General features: G+C 49.6%; 1 protein-coding gene across 6 annotated transcripts in view; it reads right to left on the bottom strand.

The window, feature by feature from the left end:
- The window catches only part of BCOR (BCL6 corepressor), a 117,191-nt gene that overhangs the window by 9,130 nt on the left and 82,548 nt on the right, over window positions 1-25,513 (bottom strand). For 3 of the 6 annotated variants that reach the window (XM_080911051.1, XM_080911053.1, XM_080911052.1), the window contains exons 2-9: window positions 13,996-14,121; window positions 12,598-12,676; window positions 8,770-11,613; window positions 8,060-8,113; window positions 7,380-7,566; window positions 1,635-1,892; window positions 1,020-1,364; window positions 139-464 (exon numbers count right to left, since the gene is read on the bottom strand). In XM_080911051.1, coding sequence (XP_080767177.1) covers window positions 139-464; window positions 1,020-1,364; window positions 1,635-1,892; window positions 7,380-7,566; window positions 8,060-8,113; window positions 8,770-11,613; window positions 12,598-12,676; window positions 13,996-14,081 — 4,179 coding nt within the window. In that variant the 5' untranslated portion in view covers window positions 14,082-14,121. The remainder of the gene's footprint in view (window positions 1-138; window positions 465-1,019; window positions 1,365-1,634; window positions 1,893-7,379; window positions 7,567-8,059; window positions 8,114-8,769; window positions 11,614-12,597; window positions 12,677-13,995; window positions 14,122-25,513) is intronic. The other 3 variants (XM_080911055.1, XM_080911054.1, XM_080911056.1) reach the window with 3 other exon arrangements.

Raw genomic sequence — 25,513 nt, 5'->3', positions numbered from 1 at the left:
TCTTACTACTTTGAAACTTCATGGTCACCCTGTGCACACGCCCCATCTATACAGTGATATAAAAGGGGGTACAGTCCAGGAAAATGGGAGCTTCCTCCACGAGAAGCAGGCATGAAGGGGAAGCGGGACAGAAGGTACCTTGGTGTCAGTGTTCTCCACATAGTAGTCTCCTGTCATCTGCAGGCTCCTCCTGGACTCCTGAGGTATCAAGTGCTTGGTTTTGCACAGTCTCTTCCCGGATGGCTTCTCGATGTTGTCTGTGTATTTCTGCAGCGGGGAGGCAGCCTGGCAATCCTCGTCTTCCTCTGTGCACAGCACATCTGTCTTCTGGCTTTCTTTAATTTTCTGCTGTTTGGCAGGCAGCCTCGAGGCTGGCGTGCAGCTTGGCTGAGTCTGCTTTTTGCCACTTGCATTGGTGGATGAAAGGTTCTTCATGGGCGGAGAGCCGGAGAGCACAGGCAAGCCTAAATACGGAGGGGGCGGGGACGGGCGGGGGAGGGGGAGAAGAAGCAGGCGTTACAGAGTTGTAGCCGATGCAGAAAGAAAAACCCATTGTTAGCACTGATCACTGGAGCGGCTTCAGTTTTTAAAGATATACCAATTATGTTTTCAAAGCATTAATATTTTAATTATCCCACATTCAAATGGCAAATAGGTTAACCCTCAAAATGCCAAGTAGTAAGTTTCTTCAAAGGACAAGAGGACAGAAACTCGTTCTTCCTGCTCTCCCCCACTCACTGGACTCAGGTGCTCAGCAATCCAGATGACTGAGGCAGCTGGAGCCCGGAAGGATTGGGTTGGCAAGGTTATGGGGCCACCCAGCCGTTCCTTCCTGCCCAGCCATATACTGGGAAATCAGGAAGGAAGTGGAAAGAAGACAGGGACAGCACCAAAAAGCATCACCTGCCACAAACGTGGATGGCCCAAGTCCCTGTGCTCCCCAAGAGGCCCTTTCCCATGGAATGTGTGACCTATCCTCTAGCAACATAGTGAGTAGTCACCAGGTGGCCTCTGCATACCTTGCTCATTGTCACAGGATTTGAGGGACTCTTCAGACCAGCCTCTGTTGCCTTTGGCCTCTGCCTTCTTCCTGCCAGGCTTCTCTTCAGTGGTGTTATTCCCCTGGGAGGTGACCTCAGGCTGAACGGCCTGGGTCACTTCCTTCCTGCTTTGCCGGCCAGGTTTGCTCTCAGCTGCCGACACCTGCTGCTCCCACCGTTCTCTAAGGTGCAGCAAGTGGCGTTGCTTTTTAGGATGGAGCCCTGTTAATTCAATGCACACCTTCAGGTTGGTCAGCTCATTATAATGTGGGTCTTCTAAGTGGTTAGAGGAACTGTTTGTCATTTCCCTCTCAGGCCAGTCATCTAATGGAGAAATAACTACAAATTAATCAAAAAGCCCCATGGGGAGGGGAAAAAACTGTCTTACATAGCACCAATGGGGTGGGGGAGGGGAGGTGGGTGCCGCCTCCCCAGGGCTTCAGGAGTTGTGGGAGTAGCAAGACTGTCTATGGAGGGGAGGGGGGAGGTGCTGCAATAACCCCACTGTGACCCCACACAACCACACTCAAATGTGCCCTCTGCAGCTGCATGCACAGGCCTCCCAAGCAGGCGGTGGAAGCTGGCCAGGCTCACCTTTGGAGATCCGTCTCCTCTTGGCTTTCAGAGGGTCCTCAGCTGGCTCTTCCACAGTGGTCTCAGTGTGGGTGCTGTCACCTGACACTTTGCGTTTCCTCTCTAGCCGGAGGGTAGGGCTTTGTGGCATGTCCACCACCGCCTGGTCCGTGGGTGGCTCACTCACAGGCGGCCTCTCCAAGAAATAGTTTTCCACAGGAAGATCTTTGTCCTCTGGGGCTTCAAAGAGATCATGTTTGTTTCCAGCACTATATTCGCCTATGAGGACAGAGAAAATACAGAAATAACGATCCACGGAGGCAGGATATGGCCAAGGTCAAGGTGGCGAGCACTTGACAGGTCTTGGGAGACAGAGGTCCTCACCCATTAGGAGCATGGAGGCAGGATAAACAGAACTTTCCAGTAGGTACCTTGTCTTTAACCTTCTTATAGCTGGGGGCTAGAGGATCCCACAAAGGACTGAGGTACTCATACCCTCAACCAAGTTTGGTTAAACTAAAACATCTTCAGGGAAGCATTTGTTAGGTCATTATTTGGAAATAAAGAGGGGCAGAGGGTTGTAGTAAAAGACTAAATAGCCCCAAAATGTCATTTAGCCAAGGGGCAACATCTATGTTTACTTGAACAGACAGACAAAAGATGATAAAAATGAGGAATGTGGATGGGGGAGTGTTCAAAGAAGCCCACGACCTGGATGGGCAAGAGGTGGCAAAGAACCCTGCAGACCCAGGGCTGCTGAGAAGGGGCCCAGCAGAGCCAAAGGCAAGGCTGCCTTGCAAAATCTACAGCTTCAGAGACAACTTCAAAGAGCTCAATATGATAGCTGCCGATAGAAATCCCTATCGCTAAATCAAGAAGCTGCTCCCATTTAATGTCCGAAATAAGGGATCTCCACGGGGACTTGGGTCACCTAACCTGCGCCCTTTCTCTCAAGCAAACATTTATAGACAAGACCTCACCCCCTCCACAGTCTTCAGTAGCCAGGCAAGCATTAACAAAACAGTTGGCTCCAGCTCTCCAGGGCTCGTTCGGTTCTCTGGACCGGACCAAGGGAGAAGAGGACCAGTAGACAACTATGGCACCTACCCTCTCCCTGAACCACCATAGCCCTGCATCGCTCCAAAATTGTTCTATCCAAGAAGTAGCCCACGAATTGCTCTGGTATGGCAGTTTTTCCAATACCCAACAGAATATAAACACCATGAGGACCTCAGCGGGTAAAGGTAGGCCCGAGGAACTGAGTTCCATTCTGGGACCCACACGGAAGAACTATCGTCTGACCTCTCCATACATGAATTGTAACACGTGTTCGCACACAGAAAATAAGTCCCATAAACAACAACAAAAAACCCACTATGTAACAATCATCATAAGGTTCAGTGTTTGCCCATAGATCACTAAAATGATCCCACATGTTCGGGGACTGGGGGCGGGGGGTCCCCTGAGGATGTGGGTCTGGCATTTTGGTAGCGCTGCAGGAGTCATTTTGCAGGTGAAATAAACATTCACCTCATAGGATGAGCTCAATACATTTCAAATTCCACCCCTACTTCCGACCAGCTCTGCTCATGCATCATCGACTCCTCTCAAGGGCAATCCAGCATTGAGTGGCTGTCAGCTCCGGGTGAGCAGAACCTTAGGAAATGTGGTACTGGATCCAATCTGAGCTAAGGAATGCTCACACGTCCCCACCCGCTCCTCCTCATGATGGTATACCTTATAGTATAAAACATCCAGCAGCTGGACCCTTTGTATAGCATGCTATTGCGGTTCTCTGAGTATATCTAACTTAAGGACATGGTCAATGCACATAAGGCTCGATGGCAGCCAGCGAAGACATGCAGACTGCCACAGGCCACTGCACTCAGCATGGCGGGGGGCCTTGGAGATAGTAGGCTACACGGTCTCGCTTGTGCTAGCTGCTCTGTGACCCCCTTAACTGCTCTGTCACTAACAGTGACTACTTTACAACCTGGCCACACTGGGCCAGAAAGTGGGAACATGATGACCAGCCACCTCCCCTCTTCCTTCATCAATCCTGGCTGCTCAGGGAAAAGGGAAGGACCAGAGAATTATTTACGCAGGATCCTTAAACCAGCTCAAATTTACCCTAGAATTTTAAAGCGTACCTCTTTCATCTCTCCCTTTTGTAGGTGATGTGAAAGGAAGGTAACTGAGTACTGTCATAACTGCCTACAGATGGAATCAGTCCCTATCAGACAGCAGCATATTCAGTGTGGGGTCTTTCCCAGAATCCACGGCCTTATCCTGTTCCAGCATCATAGCCCCTTCTGCCAATCATCGCTAAGGCTCTCTCTGTCCTGAGCAGTTTACAGTCACTTCCTAGTCTTACCAGTTGAACTCCGGGTTTCGAGTAGGCACCTATCTCACTGTAAGCTATGTTTCTCAGGAAACTTTCACTGAAGTCTACATCCTCACTGTCAACTCATAACAGTGACATAAAGCTTATCTCAATCTGTTGACCTTTTGCCCAAAGTGCCCTGGTAAAACCACCCAAAAGAGTGCTGGCATCAGCTGAGGGGGCCTGCCTCCGTTCCTTACATGACAGGAGCATCCCAAAAAGACTGGAGGCTTGGCTAGCTCATTCTTTTCTGGAATTTTTCCATCTGAGCAAACCTGCACACAGGGGGGTGCCCATACCACCCCATTACCATCCACAACTCCTTGACAGGGAGGTGGGCAGGGAAGACTTAACACATTGCTCACCGGTTCCTTCAACTTGTCACACCATTCCTCATCCATCCGGCCACTCTATTCCTGAACCTTGGGAGCTGTGAAGCCCTGTACAGGGTCCAGAGCAGGGCCTATTGGTCTCTCCACACCCCAATTACCATCAAGAACTCTCACTGATGAATCTGAGGTTCACACTAGTCCACACACCATCAGCACAGCCAGCATCCTTCCCCCAAGCCTCTTAAGGCAATAATTCTCATTCCCTTCAGAGAAGACCCAAGGATCTGCACCAGGTTGATCTTCAAGGACCTAATAACAATTTTGAAGCAAACACGCCCCTACTGCCATCAGCCATAGGAAGCTCTACATTATTCTCATAGACCTTCACTTGGACCTCTTCAATAAGGCCAGCCCAACCACTACCACCAAGACCACCCTTACAGCAAAGGAGATGGGCCAATAGCGAACAAGCAACGGAGACCCTAACTACCAGACTCTCCCACCTGCCACTGCTCCTACTGTTGGCCCCTTGGTCATACCATGTAGGCACGTGTGGGTGTGGCTGTGTCATTCAATGTTTGAAACTTGCTCCCTATAGCATGGCCATATGATATGCAGCACATATATCCCATAATTTATCATGACTGTGCTGCCATACTATACCTCGTAGAAGCATCACCATGGCAACATTTACAAATCACCATGGCAACAAAGCAACTTCATCACTGTGGCAGCCATGCCCAGTGAGCCCTAAACAAGATGGGAGAGTTTAAGACTTTTGAGGGTCATCCTAGATGTCATTCCCCTCTGCAGGTAGCTAGCTTTGTCACCCACAGCTGAGCAGAGGAGGTGATCAATGCCAAGGCATCTCTCTAGTTCATAAAGCATGCTGCTGTTGTCCTGGGGAAGAAATACCCCAGATGAGAAGTTCCCGCTCAGGTTATCATTTAGCAGGCTCCAGGCCTACCCCACCCAAGAGACTGGCAAAGGGCACAGTAGCTCATGTTCAGCAAAGACCAAGCTAATGCTTCTTCGCCCTTCCCCATCTCTAAAATGTCACAGAAAATTCCTTCCCATGAATTGTCGGCTGTGAGGGGAAGCACTTCACTCCTCGTCTCACCTTCTAGCATCATTTAACTCAGCCACCATAGCAAAGAGGGCAAATGAAAATCCTGACCATTGTTCCCTCCCAGCAAGATGCATCTACCATCTCAGAGCAGAGAGGGGCTGTCTCAGAAGGGGAAGGGAGCAGAGACTGGCAGTGCATCCCTATAACACTAGCATCCAGAAGGGTGAGGCAGGAGGACTAAGGCCAGCCTGGGCTATGTGGTAAGATTTGTTACTCCATTCTCACCGAAAACAAAAACAAGCTTTTTGCACATAACCTACAGAGCACTTGATGACAATTTCTGGCTCTTACAAGTGGCAGGAGCCCTGTTCTGGTACCCCCAACCCCTAAATAACCCACTCTCTGAGCCTCGAGGGGCCCTTCAAGCCATTCTGATTTCTTATCTCTTAGGGTTGGGGGGCGGTGGACAAAACAGAACAAGTGGGGAGGAGGTGGACCTCCCAGGCAGGTAGGTGGGAGGCCTCAGATTCTTATCTGAGGGCAGTGGCCACTTGGGACCAGGTTCTGTTACTTGAACACTAAAGAAAAGGCCAAAAGGCTGGAAGCTGTCCAACCTCTCAACCTCTTCTTACAGCATCTCTCCCCGTTCACTCAGAACAAAGGGCCTTCCACTTGCAGCTACTCCCTTGTAGAAACACCTTGCCTACTACGCAGCTCCTAGGCGCTGCCTTCCCTGCCAAACAGCTCACAAGGCGCTGGTGATTTGGTTGTTTTGTGTCTACTCTGAGCACCAGAATGGAGGAAGGCTTCCCACACCCACTTCACACAAGAGCAGCCCAGACCCTTTACCGCTCTGTACACATCATTTGACAGACAATGCTCGGGATACGTCTAAGCACATCAAGAGTCCCTTGCTTGCCATAGGAACTACCTTTTTCTTTAGGATTGATTCACAGCAAACCTTCTCAGGTTTGACTGTTACTGCAGGCTGGCCAGAGCATTTGCTGGATCTTAAGGAGGTAGTAAAGGAAAGATGGTGCTCTACATAGCCAAAAAAAACATGTTCCTGGGCCAGAAATCCTCAGATGCCTTCGGGCACCAAGAACTGTACCAGGTGTGTTCCACCTTCAAGGGCAAAAACACAGGGCTCTCAAACGCTCACCATCACTGACTGGCTTGTCTAGGAGGCTTCTACAACTGCTGTCCGCCATGTTTTCCCTGACTTTCTAATTCGCCTTCCCTAGCAAGGTTTCTGAAGGCCAGAGCAGGCCTCAAACCTTAGGCATAGACATTTGGGAAAACCAAAGACTTTTACCAAGTGTTGCATACACCCTTAAAACTCTCCAAAGTCCAGCCCAGCAGGGGATCCATTGTTTAGACAGAAAGATCCTCAGAAAGGCACTTACTTTCCCCCACATTTCCCCCAGACCATAGACCACCATTTGTCCTGTGGGTCTTTCCCATACGGCGTACTTCAGTTCTATCCACAACTCCCAATGACTGCAAATGAGCTCAGTGAATACCTGTGGCCATCTTTCTGGTGCTCGGACCAGCCTTTATCCCGCCTCAACAAAGCCTAGCTGGAGAAAACCTGAGTACTCTTTGCCATTCCACCAGTAGACCGCCATGTGGGAGAGGGCAAGGCTAAAGAGTATCATTCTAGCCTCTTCAAAAAAAGACCTGACCCTTACCACCCGCTTTCATCGGCTACATTGTATTGGGCTGTCATTCACTTTGAGCCTGATGTTTCTTTGCGAATGAAGACCATGACCTAGAAAAGAAACCCATAGACCCCTGATTCCTGGCTGCCTCCAGCAGCACTAAGGTAAAAGGCAAAGCGGCCTCTTTCTCAGAGCAGTCCTGAACTGGACGTTGGGCTATTATCCAAAAATCAGTCTTCCTCTCTCCATCCCAGGCCTTGGAAGCAGGGCAGCCCTGTTCTCACCAATGCGGAGTCCCAGCCAGCTGCTCAAGTTACTTACATCTCTCACTGTCATTCTGGTCGGCAATGACCTCTTCCAGGGCGACTGACTTTGGCCTCTTCTCCTGACTTCCTTTTAACCTTTCCCAGTCGGCTGGGCTGAATTTGCACCCCTCGGAGTCTTTGGTTGCTGGGTGACTACCTTCTCTCTCTTTCATCTCCAACTCTGAGAAGCGCATCATTGCACGCTAGAAAGGAAATGGAGATGGAGACAAAAACAAAAACAAAAAATCATCTTACCATAAAGGCAATTTCATAGGCCTTATAATATAAAGGAAAGTGTTTGCAAAGAAAAGTTTGCCCAAAGCCAACCACAATTTAGGAGAGGCAACTCAGATATTTTAAAGTTTAACAGATAAAACTTAAGAGTGTCTATATGTGAGTAGACACACATTCTTTATCTATAAAGGCGTGTGTGTGTATAGATATAGGCACAATGTGTATGTATAGCCAGACATACACGATTGCATAGAGACAGATAGTCTCTTTTGAAGGTTATAAATTAAAGAAAACAAAGCCACAGCGCAAAGAAAACAAGAGAAAAACACAACAGAAGAGAAACAAAATGTACAACGAATAAAGACGACCATGGCCCACAAACTTCCCTTTGTATATTTGGAAATGAAATTTAACTCAAAAGGTTTATGGAAGATTCTAGTAATAAAAATTTGAAGAACTGACCTCACAGTAAGCAGCAGGTAGACATAAAATACTGTCCTCTTGTAATCCTTCCATCTATGTAATTAAAATGGGCACTCAATGGATCATTTAGATAACTTCATCCATTTTTATCAGCATAAACCAATTTTTTTCTTAACAATTGCAAAACAATTTGGCTTTATTCATCTTTTAATTAAAAGTAAAATATCTTAAGGAAATTCCTATACAACATCTATTATAATTCACTAGCATATTAAATACAGACTCTATACCTTTAAGCGATTTTTCTGTCTTTCTTTCAATTTTTTTTTTTGTTAAAAAAAATTGAACGATTCCCACAGACATGCGACTGCTACACATCTCTACCAAGTATCAAATAAGGTATTCTAAGCAACGCTTCTAGATATATATTTGTTATCTTACAGGCAGAGACATCAAAGCAATTGCTAGGTAAACGTCATGCAGCCTTTAGACATCCTTCATAATAATTACAACTTGTTATCAGCATTCCAGTAGAGTTCTCATATAATCTACAGAATAGCTTAAAGTATCCAGACACATGAACCTCCTAACAGCCGTCCCCTTATAGAACAACATTTCATACATTCCAATCTGTTATTAACCAAATCTGCCTGGTGCTTTGTCCTAACCACGTTCCCCCAAATCCCCTCGGCACATTACAAAAACTGACAGCCAATAAAGTTAGTGAAATTTGGGTAAGGGGGGCTCACCTGCAATGCCCGCTGCTCTCGGCTGAGCTGACTGGAATCCGCATAGAGTTCGGTGGTGACACACTTGAACCGGTCGCCCACATAACCTGCTGAGTTAGCAATTCTTTTTGCCAGCTTGGATGGCTTCGGTTTCAGAACTTTGCCATCGTTGGATTCGGCCTCATCAGTTCCATCTTTGGTATAGGTGGGGGTGACATCCATGCTTGGAGGGGCACCGCCCACACAAAATGGTTTGGGATCCTCTTGGGTTTTAGCAAAAGTCACAGCAGGGCCCTCGCTGCCCAGAGCTGTCTCCAAGAATGGAGTTGCTACCTGCACCCCCAGGTTCTCCTTGTTTCCGGCTGCAGCACTATCCTTGCCTAAGCTGAACACTGGCTGGCCCGAGGCCTGTTTGAAAGTGAAAGATTCGTGGAAGTCACTGATTCGGCCCAGCTCCTCTCTGAGGGAGATGAATTCACGGTGTTGCTGGATGACGGGGTCAGCTGAGGGCTTGGTGGCTTCTGTGTTCTGACCCACATTCTCGGCTACAAGGCCTGCTTTGGGTGCTCCTGCATCAGCTTTAGCATCTGCTTCTTCTCGGAGAAGGTCTACATAGACTAGTTTGTCACTTTTGACCCCAGTTTTCCCTTGATTCCAGCTAGGGTTTGGCTTCAGGTTCTTGTCAGTGGGGACTTCTGGATGTAGTTTGGCGCTGCTAGCTTCCAATATCTCAGAAAACCTGCTACGGAGGGTTGGGTCCTCATAACGGGCTCTCTCATGGGAGCGGGACCGTCGCTCAGGCTTCTCCTCTTTTGTGATCTCAATGGGTGTGTGTGGGATCAACATGGGGTGTACCATGCCCAGGCCCAGAGCATCCTGGTAGGCCACAAATTCTGGCCGGCTTGTGTGCAGCCCATAGGGCAGGCCAGGCTTGGGGGCAAGGTGCCCAGGAAACAGACTGCCATTGGGTAACAAAACTGGGTGAGGATACACCGGTCCTTTGCCATGTAAAGAGAGGGGACTTAGAGCGATGCCTTCTGGTGCTGGGTAAGGGAGGTAACTTCTAGGGTACGGAATTGGTGGGGACCTGAATGCTTCATTTGGAGATAGAAATATTGAGGTTGGCGGGAGGCCATTCTCGCTCGCTTTGAAACTCGGTTCTGGGTTGCTGGCTTTGGCTGCCTTGCTGCTGGTGCTGCCACTGTGCTTGGCAGGCGTGGATGGGGGCTGGCCCACATGCTGGATGACTGATGGTGTGCTATCCACAGAGCTCCTGCTGGTCTTGGTGCCATCTGCATTGGCGTTGGGAGCTGGTGATGCAGAGGCTGGGCGTCCCGAGCTGGACACGGACCCTGAAACATTAGTGACCACGGCATCTGTGCTGCCCATGCGGGGACATGAGGAACTCCGCTGTTGCGGGATTGCCCAGTCCAAAGCCTTGTTTTTCAGTGACAGGCTTTTACCATTGCTCTCTTCATTAGGACTTGGCCCTGGCACCACCCAGGATGAGGGAGCAGTGCTGATGATCTCTGATCTATAGATAGAACAGCCATTTCCTGGAGGAGATAGTGTTTCTTTTGGAATCTCACTTCCAGAGAGCACTAATCCACTTGCAGCCCGACTGTGAACCAGGACTGTGGGCGCCATCTTTTTCACGTGGTCAGTTTTGGACGCGTCTACATCTACCACTTTAGAAGACAGGTCGAGTGGTTTGTCTGTGACGTCTTTGGTAACGGTCTGCTTCTCCAACAGAGGTGGTGAGCCCCCATCTTTCCTGTCTTGAACCGCTGTCTTCCGGCTGTGTCCGGACATGGACTGGGCACTATCACCCCCATCTAGAGCCTTGGGGTACTTGCCATTAGACAGCCTGGTTGTGGGAAACTCGCTACTGGCTGTCATGTATGGCTTCGTCAGGGTGACTGAGGGAGAGGTGGAGATCCTGGGGTAGTGCTTGTGGAACTCAGAGTAGGTCTCCGCAGCAGACTGAGTTGGAAGGTGGACCCGGGTTGAGGGCCGAGGTGACGGGGGCAACAGGAGAGCTGTGTCCCCTGGCAGGGCACTATTGACTGCCTTGGCAGAGGTCACCCGGGGCTGCTTACTATTTTGGATGTGAGGATAGCTGTGAGACTCAACTGGGTTCCCAGGGTTGACACCCATTTTCCACGGGAGGCTCTTGTCTGAGCAGTGAACGAGGGGTTGAATGGCTGCAGAGGCTGAAGGTGTAGAGAGCCTCATGGGCGAAGCCAAGGAAGAGGGGATGTGGGGGTTGACATAGTGTGGGGGTGGCAGGTAGAGGAAGCGTTCCCCACTGGTGCAGACAGGCGAATACAGAGGCTGAGCCAAGCCGTAGGACTGCTGAGGTAGCAAGGCCTTGTACATATTCAGTGAATACTTATTTGGCGAGTCGAGGAAAGGGTATATGGCTGGAGTGGCCCCCTCCATGTAAGGGTTGACCCAGGGCAGCCGCAGGTAACTAGCACCGTTGATGTTGAGAGGGCTCTGTTTGTCGCTGGCAGGCCTATCCAAACCCAAGCTTTCTGCTGTGGCTACAGCACTACTTTTTTGTATCCCAGGTGGTGTTTTGTATATAGCACTGAAGCCATTGGAGGGTTTTCCAGAGACAGTAGAAGCCTCCACTGTCTCAGGAGTATTCGGTTTGAATTGCATCTCTGGATTTCTTTCTGAAGAAAACCCAAGGCCACTGAGAGAGCTTGGGGTAGCCTCCCGACCTTTTTCTGAGCCCAATCCACACAAGCCAGAATAAACGATGTTTCCAGGGACCCGGAGCCCTTCCCGGATGAGGCCTGTGCGGTCCATGCTCAGTGCTGCCAGCCCATCCATCCGATGGGCGCCACTGGTATCCACCTTTGTAAAAGAACAACAAATGTTACCCGGGACACCTGTCACAGCAGCAGCCCTGATCCAGAAGAAAGGCCACCTACTGGGTCACATGACATCACCCTTAACACCCCAACAGAAAAGGTTAGACAGCTTTGCCAAGTCCAGTGCCCCCACTACTCCCACATTCAAATCTTTCGGAAGCCTTTTTTTTTTAATTTCTGCTCAACCAATACAGTGCAAGCACTGAAAGATCCATTCAGACTAGAAACCAAGCCACTATTTTGCTCATCTGTGCAAACTCTACCTCTGCGTCCAGTCTTTGCTACAGCACAGGCAATGCCACATAAGGCACTCTCTGCACCTCTCTAACGGGGTACAGGGCTCACACTAACCTTGTGGAACCTATCAGGTTAGATTAGGGAGAGGGGCGTTTATTTTTCTTGGGCACAGAAAGGTATTATTCAACAGGACAATAAACAATTTTCCTCAGGACAATAGGTATGAGGAACTTTTCAGCTCAGCTTATTTTCTAACTCAATAAAGGGGCTTGGGGATGGGGTGGTCAAGGTATAGGTGCATCTCTGACTTCCTTTCCCTGGTGCCTTCAAGGGCAGCCCAGTCAGTGTTTCATATTTTACTGGCAAATAGGTAAAGCCTCAGGAGCTACTCAGAGGCTAGAAAATTATCCAGCGTAGAGCATTAACGGGATAGATGGTTATGGAAGCCCCATGCTTCCGAATGACCAAGGAATAAGGGCTTTGGAGGGCAGAATATATTAAAAACAATACATAGCCAGGCCCTGATGCCCTCCCCCTCCTCACGCTGTGTGCATGAGTGAGCATGTGTGCACCCGCTCGCGCGCTTACACACACACACACACACACACACACACACACACACACACAGATACACACACACACAAAATCCCTAATTACACACAAACTGATGCATAGTTGATTACAAATTACTGATAGCCATCCCTATCAAGAGAGGCCATTCATCGCTTACCACGTTGTGATTCAAGGGATTCTCCTCCCTCAGCTCCAGCCTGGCTTTTGAAGCATCGCCATCACTCACAGGGATTTTCCTATTTAAAAAGACACACCAATTTCATGAAAACATTTCTTGCTGAATCTATCTTTCATCTATCTCCCCGGACCAGACCAGTACCTACTAATCTCATTTATTTATTTATTTATTTTTGAACTGTCTTAACCCACCCTGCCATGACCTATAGTGAAAGTTGTTCCCAAATGGTGATTCAATATTACCCTGGCAGAACAAAGCAAAGGCAGGCCTTTCATGTGTGGGGACATGAATAACACATATGTCCCAGAGGTGGGCAAGCCAGAAATTAAGCACACTTCTCTCACGTGACCTTTTCTACAGAGGCCAAGTGCTGTCTTAGCTAACCCTTATGAGCTGTTCTGGGGGACAGAAATTAAATAAAATGGCCATGAACCAAGCAGGCTAAAAGTTTACAGGCTAGCTCCTTCATCTACCCACATCTGCATGAACCCTGAGGGCAGGCTTTCAAAACTTTCTTTCCCCCCAAACAAAGTTAGGGACCCCATCCATGAGACTAGTTTCCATGGCAATGGTGAGGTTATATTTGCAGCCTTTATCAAAACAATGTGGAGATGTGTGGGGATGTACAATAGTATCAGAGAAATGTCAGCTACTCCAGGCAGATGGGGAAGCTGCGCATGTGTGCTGGGCTGCTGTTGGCTGTCCTGGGACTTGTTATCAGAGAGCATTGATAAAGAAAGTGTTCCACGCCAACTTCCAAATCCTCAGGATAACATCACTGACAAGCAACAGCGGAGAAGCCTCACGGTTACCCCAAAGCTGCTCTGATCATCCCTGTTCACTTGCCTCTCTGCCCCAGTCCAACATCACGGATTAGAAAGCCTAACTGGGCTGTCCAGTGATGAGAGTCCAGGCCAACAGCCACACAGAAGGGCAGCAGAGGGCAACCTGAAGCCTTGGGTAGTACCCAAGGAAAGGGTAACCATCTCATTTATTACTAAGCAAACTATTTGTTTTAAAAGCACATCCAATGCCGATCCACCTGGGCCCACACTCCTGACATTTAGAGTTAAAGCAGCATATAGATGGGGATTAATTCTCCTTCATAAATATGAAATAATAAATTAAGGACGAAAGTGCACTGAAAGGCCGCTTTAGGGGCTAATCTTTTAAAGGGCGGTAATGCTTCGCTGAACCAGGCTGCCTGTTAAAACTGTAAATCAAGGGCCACCAGCTAGGAGATCTCTCTTGTCCAGACCTTTTGGGTCCTTCCCTGGCCGGGGGAGGGGGGCGCTTGGGCATGCATGGGCTCTGCTCAGGAGTGTGGGGGAGAAGACTCGTTCTCCCTCACCAGGCCTGGCCCTGGAGACTATTCACCTGTCTTCACTTGTTCCACACATGCGGACCCTCTCGCTGTTCATCCAGCTGTGAACGTTCCCATACAGAGGAGTTGCTGAAAGCATGTCGCTTCCTTGGATGGCAGCTTGGCTTCAAGCGTCTAGTCTGTTTAAAAAAAGAAAGGGGGGGGGGGGTTCCCGTGAGGTTAGGTAGAGGAGAGGCACTGATAAAACAGAGAAAGCAAAGCATCTTTCAAGGTAATTCATACAGGACCTAACCTGTGCCTGACAGACTGTCTACAAATGCCCATGAACCAAGACACACCTGTCCCCCAGTGATGGAGATCAGACTCAAGCTAACAGGAAGAAGCCCATCCTAGACACAGGTCTGGGCCTGCCCACCCTTTCGCCAGAGAAAGAAGCCATGTTTGAGGGGGGACCAGAAAGACACAGGTTGCTAGATCACTGGCACGCTCATCTTTCTTTCTTGGGGTAGTAAAGACAGGAACAGTGAGGTGGTGGCAATGCAGGTTTGGGGCTAAAATCACCACACATTGTTAGTTAGGGCTGAATTTCAAAGCTGTCCTGTGCCCAACCCGAAGATCCGAGGGTAAAAGAGAGAGTCCAGTGAGCTGGTGAAGCTCTCTACTGGAGCCCTGGATTAGATTAAGCACCTAACAGGGGTGGTTTTGCCTGGGAGCTGCAGGGGGAGGCGGCTGAGTAATTCAATGACGCCTGCTCGCTGGGGACAAGAAATCATTAGCGCATAAGTCTTTGCAGCCAGAGCTGATGCTGATGGGCTCCAAGCCGCTGGCACACAGGGAACAGGCAAAAGCCACCCATTTTCCACCTTGTGGGAGGGGGAGGCTGCGGAGGGGAGGGGGCAAAGGAGCCCAGACCACCTCCCCCACTTACCTTCTCAGCCCACCGCCCCTACCCACACCACATTCTAGTTTGCTGCCTGAGTAAAGGGTCAGGACAAGCTGCATTTTATTAACAGGATTATCACGGCGCGTGATTTATCCTCGTGCAGGATTTTAATTGCTCTTTGGAGGTTGAGCCGTTTCTTTTGACTGCGCTTCAGCCCATATCCTGCTGTTAAATGCTGGGTTAATAAGTAGGGAGCCTTTAATGCCTGGGACCGATGGCCCTCGGCAATTCCCTATTCACAAACACATCTCGGCTTCCCTTGTCCAGGACAGGCCACGGCATTTTTCCACGGGACCCAAACCCGAGTGTGAAATAATTGGTGTGCCGATAGATCGTCAGGGGAACTTTTCTTTTTCCTCCCTCACACACCCACCCACACAGTTTCCGAAAGCCCAAATGTTCCCTTAAGTCGACACATTTCCTTTGTTAGCAGGAGAAAATATGCAAATGCTTGCTTTTACACTTTAGCACACGAGAAGCAGACTGCCAGGTCGGTTGGGTGGAGGCACCCCGTCCAGGGACTCTTCTGCCAGGGACTGGGGTGGGGGTGGGGAAGGCTTGGGAGGACTGAATCCAAAAGCTCAGCTATGCTCCTTTCTTTGTCCTAACTAGGCCTTTTGTCCACCAGCAACCCCCACCGGCCCCCAACCATAGAACAACACGCACCAACACACCACGCACAGTTAGAGCTCAACAATGAAGCTGGAAGGGGAGAGCCCTGAAGAGGCTGGAATCTGGGAAGGCGTCATGGGAATGGACTTTGGTGAAGCTGTTTTCCTGGGAAGGGTCCCTTTCTTCAGACAGGAGAACTCCAAATGGCCTAGCCACAGTGCGTGGAGGAACTGATTGGGGTGCTGGGGAAGGCTGTGTGGGAGCTGGTCCCTGATTCTCCATGCAGGGAATGTCACATCACAGGGACTGGAAAAGTCCCAAGACCCATTCCATCCAGTGTCCCTTTCCTGAGGATCGCCTGCCCACTCTCACAACAAAGAGAAGACACCGTGGGTGGCCCAATGAAGCACAGCACTGTTCCTGGGCGCAGGTGTCCTGGACAGCAGTCTGCTGCAAGGACCAGACCATGCCCTCATGGAACCCAGATGAAGTGCAGAAATCCCACTGGGGACAGGACGACTCTACACTCAATCGCCAGGAAAAGGGGGTCAGAAGAACCCGCCTGAGAAAAGTCATAGCTCCATGGTCCAGTTCCTCAGGCTTCAAACCCAGTTGCCTCCTAGAGTAGCCCACCTTGGGAAGAGTACCTTAGGGACCCTCAAGGACAATCAGAATCAGCATAGAGAAAGGCCTAACCTCTTTCCCACAAAGTCCAATAGCATCTTTAGTCCTTTGTTTTTCCAGGACTCAACCAGAACTGTGAGGCACATGGGACAGCCTGGAGAACAGAAATTTTAACCCCTCTCTGGGGATCGCTCATCATTTTTTTCAATATTATTGTCAGAGATAAGTAACACTAGCCATCAGAATGAAGTGTCACAGACACAGGGGGAGAGTTAAGGCCTGGAGTGCATTTCATTCTCCTCTGTATGTGGTTGCAGGAAACAGGCTAAAATAGGAGGAATTGCACTGTGGACTGCACACACATGTGCACGAGTGCTTGTGCACACTCGTGTACCCACACTTAGAATCTTTAGCTGCCCTGTGAACTTTTTTTGAACTGTTTAAAAGTGGAGGTCTGTGGAACGAACAGCGTAGCGGCGCCACCGCCAGCCATAATTTCATTGCAACAAGCTAAGGACTTTTAACTCTTCAGGTGCCTGGCTACAGAGCAACCAAGTAAAATAGAAAGGGTCAATGACTGTGGGCCCTGCTAGCCAGGAGACCTTTCTCTAGGGTGACAAACAAGGGCAGGCCAAAAGCCCAGCAGAAATACATTCAAGGAAAGCATTCTGCTTCCACTAAACCATGAAGGAGCAGGGAGCACCATCACCCAAACTCCTGGGTGAAAAAACAAAGAGAGACTTCATTCCATCCAGTTCCTAGAAAGTTCTAGTAAAATAGGTGGCCGTTTCTCTCTCCAACTTGACCCTTGGCTATGGAATATGGCGGATGAAATATGGAGTACCTCAAGACCCTTGGCTGCTCTAAGGAAGAGGCTTGTCCTTTGCCCCTTCTTCCACATGCAGTCTATGCCTCTAGAAGTGGCAAAATGTGGGACATCACTCATAGAAAGGCAGGTTAGAGGAGGGATCCCTGTTCTGAGAGCAGGTTGCTAGCTTTAACCTGCTTCTAACCCTTTCTGCCCACCGTGGAGGGGAAAAAAAACAAAACAAAAACAAAACAAGGATGAAAAAGGCAATGCAAAGAAAAGGTGGCTCGGGGAAGAGCCAGGCAGGAATGGCTGTCTGAACTGGTTGGTTGCTAACTGCAGTATCCACCGGAACCGAGAGGTCTTGAGGAACTACATGCGGCAGGGCAGGCACACATGGTAGGCAGCTGCAGCTCTTAGAACTTGCCCTGGTAACTGAGAGCCAGAGGAGTCACCTGAACAGACTTTGAGCAATCATTTGCTCCTGAGCCAAAGGCTGTGGCTAGAGTACCCATGCTTGGCCCGAGTGGCAGAAGCAGGTCAAAGGGAATGAGATTGGGCGCCGTCCCTCCAACAGAGGCATCTCTGAAAAAGAGCCCAATTGCTTCATGTTCTCAAAAGACACGAGGTGACCCCCAAGGTGTACCTATTAACACCATTTAGTTAATCCCTGCCAAGACAGCACAGTTGAGACCCAGAAAAAGAACACGCTTTTTTTTTTCCTTTTCTAAAAGACTAGGTCTTTCTGTCCCTGTTAGCCTGGAACTCAAGAGATGGATCTGTTTCTGCTGGGATTCAAGTCATACATGCACCACCACAGCCAATTTATTTATTTCTTCTTTAAGGGCATGTAAGATTTCCCCCGGCAGATAACACGGAGGAGGCCAAGGAAAGGGTAGTGAAGGGAGAGGCAACATTAGGCTTAACCGCCTCTGTTGTCCCCACTGCCACCCCACTGTAGCAGACCGTTCCATCCATGCCACCTGCACCCATAATAGGAAAAGTATGGCTCTCAAGCAGACTAGAAGAGATGAAACCTCTCCACTCAAACACTAGCAGTCCCTTCTTTGGGGCTTCCCTTAATCCTTTCCCTAGGCCCTTCGGGCCCCCATCCTATAGGCTGCTCTGTGGGCAGCAGCCAAAGATGGGACAGATCTGCCTGCAGCAGCGTCTAGCTTAGGTGGTACAAAGGTAGCCCGGCCCCAGTCAGTGTGCTGGGTGAGATCCCGAGGAAAGAAGCCCTGTTGGTTCTTTTCAGCTCTCACCCACCCTGTGTCCCTGGGCAGGTGGCCGAATCTCTCCAACCCTGGTCCTCCTCTGTAAATATTTGGCTCTGTGTTTTCTAGAGGCTTCGGTTGCACTATGGAATTGAGTTTGCCTGGCAAAAGTTCCACCAAACACACTTTATATTTTAAGTCCCAGAATGGCTACACGGTCTTCTATCTATCATGGGTGGAGAGCTGAGGAAGGAGATACAGAGGGGCCAGATCAGGAGAGGGAACACGACTGGTGTGGATTTCACCCAAGCTTAAAAGCTAGTGCCAGCCCTTCCTGGGGTTGCTTCAAACGCAGACTGAGTGCATGCTCTGGGTGTCAAGGAAGGGAGGGGGAAGACGTTCCTATTTTAGAATGTTGGGGGGAGGGCCTATGTGGGGGTGGGAAATGAAAATGCTTTCCCGGATGTGCAATGCAGGGCGGGTCCTCCTGGGCTGCTTTCCCAGATGTCATATAACTGATGAGTAGGGGACCCTCAAACTGCTCCCAGGTCCCGAGCCATCCAGCATCTGCCAGAGGTGTGGGGTTATGTGTGAGCCAGGCTGCCCAGGTGCACACTCCAAACCACAACTACTGGCTCTGTGGGTGTCACCACCACAACCAAATTTTATATTAGTAAAAGACTAAGTCGGGGAGCCTGGGTGGGGGAGACCAGACGATGGCAATGTTCACACAGACTTGATCTTCCCAGCATACAGGAGAACCTCCCCCAGTTTCTTCCTGGAGCTCCAGGGTCACAGCAGAGAGTCATCAGGATAGGGAATAAACTTGGCCCTCAGTGGCAGCGGAGGGAGAAAGGAGGAGGAGGGGCGGCCCCCTCTCCGCGCCGCGGCAGAGCTTGATGTTCTCTGCAACAAAGGGATTGTCTTTCCCAGCACACACTCTCTGTCAGAGCTTGCTAGCCCCTTCTGCCCCTCCTCACAACTCCCTGCTAAGGTCCCAGAAGGAAGAGGTAGCAGTACAGGCCAGAAATCCTCTCAGGTCATCCAGAAACTCCACCAGTTCTCCCTTGGGCAGCCCCCCCCCCCCAAAAGACCCTCATTAATCCCTGGAACCCTGTGTTCTCGTGGGAACTTCCAGAGTTCTGTTGCGGGAGCCTTTACTATTCCTTTGGTCTTCACCATCACATTTCAATGAAAAACAAACTTTTGAGTGGGTTCAGGCAGAATTTGAGCCCTTAAGGGACATGCTCTCAAACCCACTGGTAAAGACCGCAAACCCTTGCTACCTTCACTGTAAGCTACCTTCCCTAAGCCCGGTGACAGCTGAGTGTACTGTAAAATGGGACAGGCATGAAGCCCTGGGTAGGACAGACCCCAAGAGTCTACTAAAAGTGGGTTGCTGAGGATCCACCCTCTACCCCAGGCAGAGCCCCAGCTATGGGGATCAGATTTACCACTGCTCCCAACCCAAGAACAGGGATGGCTATTTTCCCCCACCCTTCTACCGGAAGGGCCAGAGACCCTGCCTTTTGTTCTTTTCCCATTCCTTCAGGCTGTGCCACATAAACTAGCCAGTGAATTGTATCTGTACCCAAAGCGCAGGTGGGGTGAATTTGGAAACAAGAGGTCCTTGAAAAGGAGGTAGAACCAGCACCCAGAACCTTGAAAGAAAGCCAGCACCCCTTCTTACCCCACCTCCACTCCCTTCCTAATACTTGGCCTAGCCCAATAGAGTTCTGTTCCCCACTGGGGAATCCACACAACATAGAGAGCAATCCTAAATAAAGGCCTTGGTTAGTTCTTTAAGTAGTGAAGACTTAGAAGTCTACACTAAGGCTTTGTATAAACTCAACACATTTGCTACAGAAAGTAACAAGTTATACAAAAGGCTATCCCCAGGAAGCACAAAAGAACTTTTTAAGGAAGTAAGGTGCAAAATGCAAGGGTCCTGAAATCTGCAAGCTGGCTTCTTGTTGACTATGCAGAGCCTGGAAGTCCTGGGAAGGCTTGGGGTGGGGGGGGGGGGCGGCAGGAGAGAGATATTCCTTTTCTTTTCAAGGAACAATAAGAATTCCATGTCTGCTACTCAGTCTTGGAACTCAAAGCACCCCAAAACAAAGCCATATAGATGGGGACCCACGAATTTTTGTGGCTGTTCAGAGCTTAATTACTCTTTCTTGATCCATGGGACTAGACACGACACCGCCAAGGTTAAAATGCCCCAACAGCGCCGAGCAGATGTGAGCGAGCTGGCAGACGCGCAAATGAGGCCTGCCTTGGAGCTCGATAACAAGTGACTAATACATTGCATATCGTTGAAAGAAAATTATTTTTCTCTAATTTGCATTTGCTTGGGGGGAAAAAAAGCCAACAGAGTCCCTCCTTACAAGCATGAGTCTAATCCTGGAAATACAGCCCGGCTGCTTTAAGGGAGCTGGAAGGAAGGAAAGGCTGCCAGTGTTTTGGCGTTGCAGGCTTGTTTATCTTTCCGCCTTTCCTCCAAGGCGAAACTCGTTTTGCAAGCAACATTCCTACAGAAAATGGCACACGTCATAAAAAGAGACCAATTTATAGAACTGGCACCGAAGTTCATGTATCACTCCAGAAGCATCTCCCAGCTCCCCGAGGGGAATGTGTGGAAAGAAGTCCTACCTGGGGCGTGCTGAGTATCCAGACTCAAACATCCTGTCAGTTGTCCACACAGGGCCAAAGGAACCCAAAAAGACTGTAGAATTAAGTCAGCCTGAAAAGATTTTCTATATCCCAGGGACAGTCTTTCTCTAGCCCAGGAAGGCTTCTTTCATCCTTGGGGAGTTAGGATGACACCTTACTCTCAGCTTGCCCCAAGCCACCCAAGAGACAGACCCAAGTTCTTGACTATATCTATGCATCGCCAGGATGGGACAAGAGGTCTGACAGTCATCAGCATCACCTATCAGCATCACCTTGATCCTGCTCCTCCATCCACCCAGAGAGTAGTGCCTCTTCCACCAGGCCTTTTGTGGCTGTAGCTGGAAGGCCACTGTGTTCTGACAGGGGAAGGTTATGAGACTGGGTGGCTCAAAGTCAACCTGCACTCCTTCCCTGGAAAATGCATCCTCCTTCGGATCCTGAACCCACACACTTGCATTTCCATCCAGCAGCGCCTGTCTCTAACTTATCTGAATAGAGCCACTGCAGAGGAACAACAGCCTTCCGAGCCTCTGGGATCCCCAGAAAGCCTTCACTTAATAACAGATTCTTCCCAATAAGCTTACTTGAGCCTGCTGCCCCCCCCCCCAATCTTGCAAACTCTGTCACAAGCAGCTGAGGACCTAGGCTCATGGATCTTGGCCAAACCCCTCTAGATAGTGACACTCCAGCCCCTATCCCCACCTTCCCCTGGCCTTCTCCTGATACCTCTGACTAACAAGATCCCAAAACCACAACATATAAACCATCCCACACCCCTACTCCACTCTTAGGGCAGTCCTTAAGGTGTGTGCTGGGAATCTGACTGGTGAAGGGGTGTGGCCCAGCTTTCTCTCACACAAAGTGGTGGCCACCTCTGCAGCTCCTCCACGGGGCCTGCTTGCATAGTGCGCGCTTTGTGTGAGTGCCGAGGAGGCGCAGCGCTGCTCGCGCGCCAACAGCTGTCACATTATTTGCACTCGCTGTAAACAGCCTTCACATTCCCCCCTTACCACATAGTTAAAGCCAGACTAACAATCCACAGTTAGAGATCAAACCAACAACAGCAGCATTGTGTCTGCCTTCGCCTTCGCACCAAGACCAGCAGCTGGCAGCTTTCTCCGGAACAAGGGACCCTGGTTCCCCCCACCCCACCCCTCCGGGCTCTAGCCAAGGCCAGCCAAGGAAGCGTGCATGCGTTTCTCGGTGCAGTTTGTTAAGCCCAAGAGCACCGCCATTTCGCAGTGCTTTCGCTGTGGTTTAGCAGCCCTCTCCCAGAATTTGTGCCTCTGGTAGAGAAAGTCTGGAGAAGCTGGATGGGAAGAGATGGCTGCTCAGACTACTAGGCCACTGGACCAAGTGGCTGGGCTGAGGCTTTGATAGGGAGGTCTGCAGACTCTGAGGTTGTCACCGAGGCTGGGCATGTCTGCGGTTCTGTGCAGGACCTCTGGTCTTTCAGAAATTGCCCAACTCATTGAATACTTACTGGTCGCCCCACTGATCAAAATGTCTCCTTTATGATTTTTGGTTAAGTTGAACATTTCCATAATCGTCATTATTAGCGCAAATTACACGCCTAATCGGTCCTTAAATAGATTTTAATTAAATAATCATACAAGGCTCATTTTATGACTTAAGAAAGGCATTACTTTTCGTTAGAAACTTTCCACCAGGATATAGAATAGCGACAGACAAATACTCGTTCTTTGAAGATCCCCAATAACCAAGGCGCAGAATAGCCAGGAGTAGACCCTGTTTTACCTTTCAAGTAGAAACTGAGAGCAGACACAGTCTAGAAGTCCAAACATGCTCCTAGGATAGGAAGGGAGCTCTCTCTCCTCAGTACTGCTTTTGGCTCCTTTATGGCCAGTAGAAATAAACTGTCTCTCTATGGGGAGATTTCTCCAGCTAGTGGGTTTGTAGACCACTTTCCCCCACCCCCACCCATTTTCCACCCAGTCACTGTGGAAAGCGGGCAGTCCGGGCTTGTTAAATGCTGTGTAAAATGCTGTTAATAAAATAATAAATACAAAGGATAGAGCTGCTGGGCCCATGGGTGTTTTGACTGGAAATGCCTTGGCACTTGTCATGTGTTTATGGGAGGGTAGACAACTCCAAGGATTGACATAGTTTGAACATTTTTGTACTTCATTTATCCTTTCCTAAATGACGTAGGTCTTGAGCTATTTCAAGTTTGCATTTGTACAGAACTGTGAAATGCCTAGGAGTTTCTCCAATTAAATCAAGTTTTTTTTTTTTTTTTTTTTTTTTTTTTTTTTTTTTTTTTAAACCAGACTCAAAGCTAGAACATACTCTTGCCTGTCTCCACCCTCGGGGTGGAGAAAACAAACAGATCCTCAAAAACAATCCTGGGTCCTCAAGCTCCTGAGGGGCCCCCTTCAAAGGTTACAGAGCCTTCAGATTACAGGCAGCTGGGCTCCACACTGCAGCCACTACCACAGTCAAGAGCATTCTGCCCATATACTACCTCTAAAATAGTGAGCTAAAACGGTGGGGGGGGGGGGGTGCAAAACTGCTGGCCTGGTAAAAGCCGCTGCTCACAAACCAACGTCAGCAAAGGCTGCTTTCTTTAGAGGGACCAGAGATTCATGCCTACTGAAGCTCTTTCAGCACAAAGGCTTTTAGGGAAAGAAGGGAAGAGGGGGGGAGGGAACGGGAGGGAGAGCTCCTGTTTCAGAGCAGGCATCCCCTGAGAGTCAAGAAGCAAGTGTAGCTTCAATCAAAAGCTGACTTCCCCTCTGGGAGTCGAGGAGGGAACCTGATCACAGTAGCTTACTACCGGCCTGGATCCATACAGGTCTGGTTTTCTTCTCGTGCTAGTAATTTCTTTTAAATACATATCGATATAAAAGAAGCAATCTCTGGCTGACTTTATTGAAAACCACATCGAACCTTCATAACATCCGGACTTAATCCCTAGCCAGCCACAGCACCTCTGGCTGCAGCAGCAGCCATTCCCTTCATTCACCTCTTCCAACTAGGTCTTCTCCTTCAGCAGCTCCTGTCCCCTCCCCTGCAATAAGGACTGGAAAAGTTGCCAAACGGCACCTAGATACCAGTTCTGGAATCAATTCCGACCCATATAATGATCCCACTTAAGACGGGGGGGGGGGTGGTTGAGGGGGGGATTCCAAGTCGTTGCATATGGAATCCCTTAAAGGCATAAGGCAAAGAACTCTAAACAAAGAGAGAGGAGCCCATATAGGCCTACCCAGAGGAATGCAGCTGACCTGGGACTCGGGAGAAGTAAGGAGCAACTTATAGAAACATGACCCATCATTCAAGGCAATTATTAACCCTCCAGGCCTACTATGTGCCAAGCATTGTCTTTGATCCTAAAGGTAGATAATTATTCCCAGTCATACAAATGAAGAAACACACTGAGGCTCAGAGGCCATAAATAACTTGCCCCCAAGGTCACACAGCTAGTAAAAAATGGGCCATGGTCAAACTCAGTCCTGGAGTTGCGGAGAGGAGCCAATTATTGACCTAATTGTGTGACTTGAAATCCCCATTTTCACTGATTGTTTTTCCCTCCAGGAAGTTCAGAAGGCTTTGTGTATCAACTACACAGTAAAGAGCCAGCACATGAACCTTATGTAAGTTATCCAGTATGAACCCCGATTTCCCCTAAACATCACAGCAATCTCCCCCTACATACTACAAGTCTCTCCCAGTGAGATGCCCCGGTTGGGGGCAGGGGGGTGTTGATGCAGTTTTCCCTCCTGGTGCTAGCTCACAGCAACAGTAATAGGTGGCCTGGCCTCTCTGTTCTCAGGGGAAATGCTGACTGCTATACTGGTCCTATGGCCGAGGCTTGTCACATAATGCAACTGATTATCTTAGATGGAGCAAAGAAAGGCATTCGGAAGAGAATCCTCCATCTATCTACATCTCCTAAAGCTTCAAGGGGAAACCCTAGGGACCAGGTGGAGGGGGAGAGACAATATCAGTCAAGTGACTTCTAGGTATCAGGCCCTATTTATTGGGCACCCCAATGTCCCTACCAAAAGCCAACCACCAAGGCAAGCTGGAAGACTTGTTTTCCCACCCTTTCCTCCCAGGATATGGCCTAAAAATCTTCTTCCCACTTCCTCCTAATCTCTAGGCCCACTCCAAGCTCTCTGTTGCTTTAGGAACTTTCGAAGGCTTATTAATCGTCACCTTTGCCTAGTGAGGACTGGCTCAGGCACCAGACATTTGGTCACCCCTGCCAGCCTCTGCGGCTCAACAAGGATCTCTGAAATAGACCCGACAGAGCCACGGGGAGGGAGAAGGTCCAGCTGGAGAGAAGGACCTGACCGCACACTCCCTCCGTTCACACCGCCCCCAACCCTGAGTGGCCATGCGGCCCAGCTGACCTGGCACCCAGCCAGACCTCCAGCAAGTGGCTTTCTTTCTCTTTTTAAAACTTTCCAGTCTTGGCTAGCCGGATGAGTTTCCACCTCCTGCCTGGCTTGGAACTGGCCCAGCATGCCAGAACTTCTAGAGGCGACCCCCTGACCCCGGAACTAGGCAGGCCTGAAGCTCCGATAGACACTGTCTCCCACTCCAATGCAATCCACCCATTCCCCTCACCCTCAACATCGGCCACCTGGAATCTGCGGCTTCCCGGGCAATTGCCATCCAGCCGAGCCTGTGATCTTAGCTTCCATCGTGAGACAATTGCCCACAGT

The sequence above is a fragment of the Micromys minutus genome (genome assembly GCF_963924665.1).
Source record: "Micromys minutus genome assembly, chromosome: X".
Lineage (NCBI taxonomy): Eukaryota > Metazoa > Chordata > Mammalia > Rodentia > Muridae > Micromys > Micromys minutus.
Note: the sequence above shows the minus strand (reverse complement) of the source record. Positions and strands in the feature narration are given on the sequence as shown.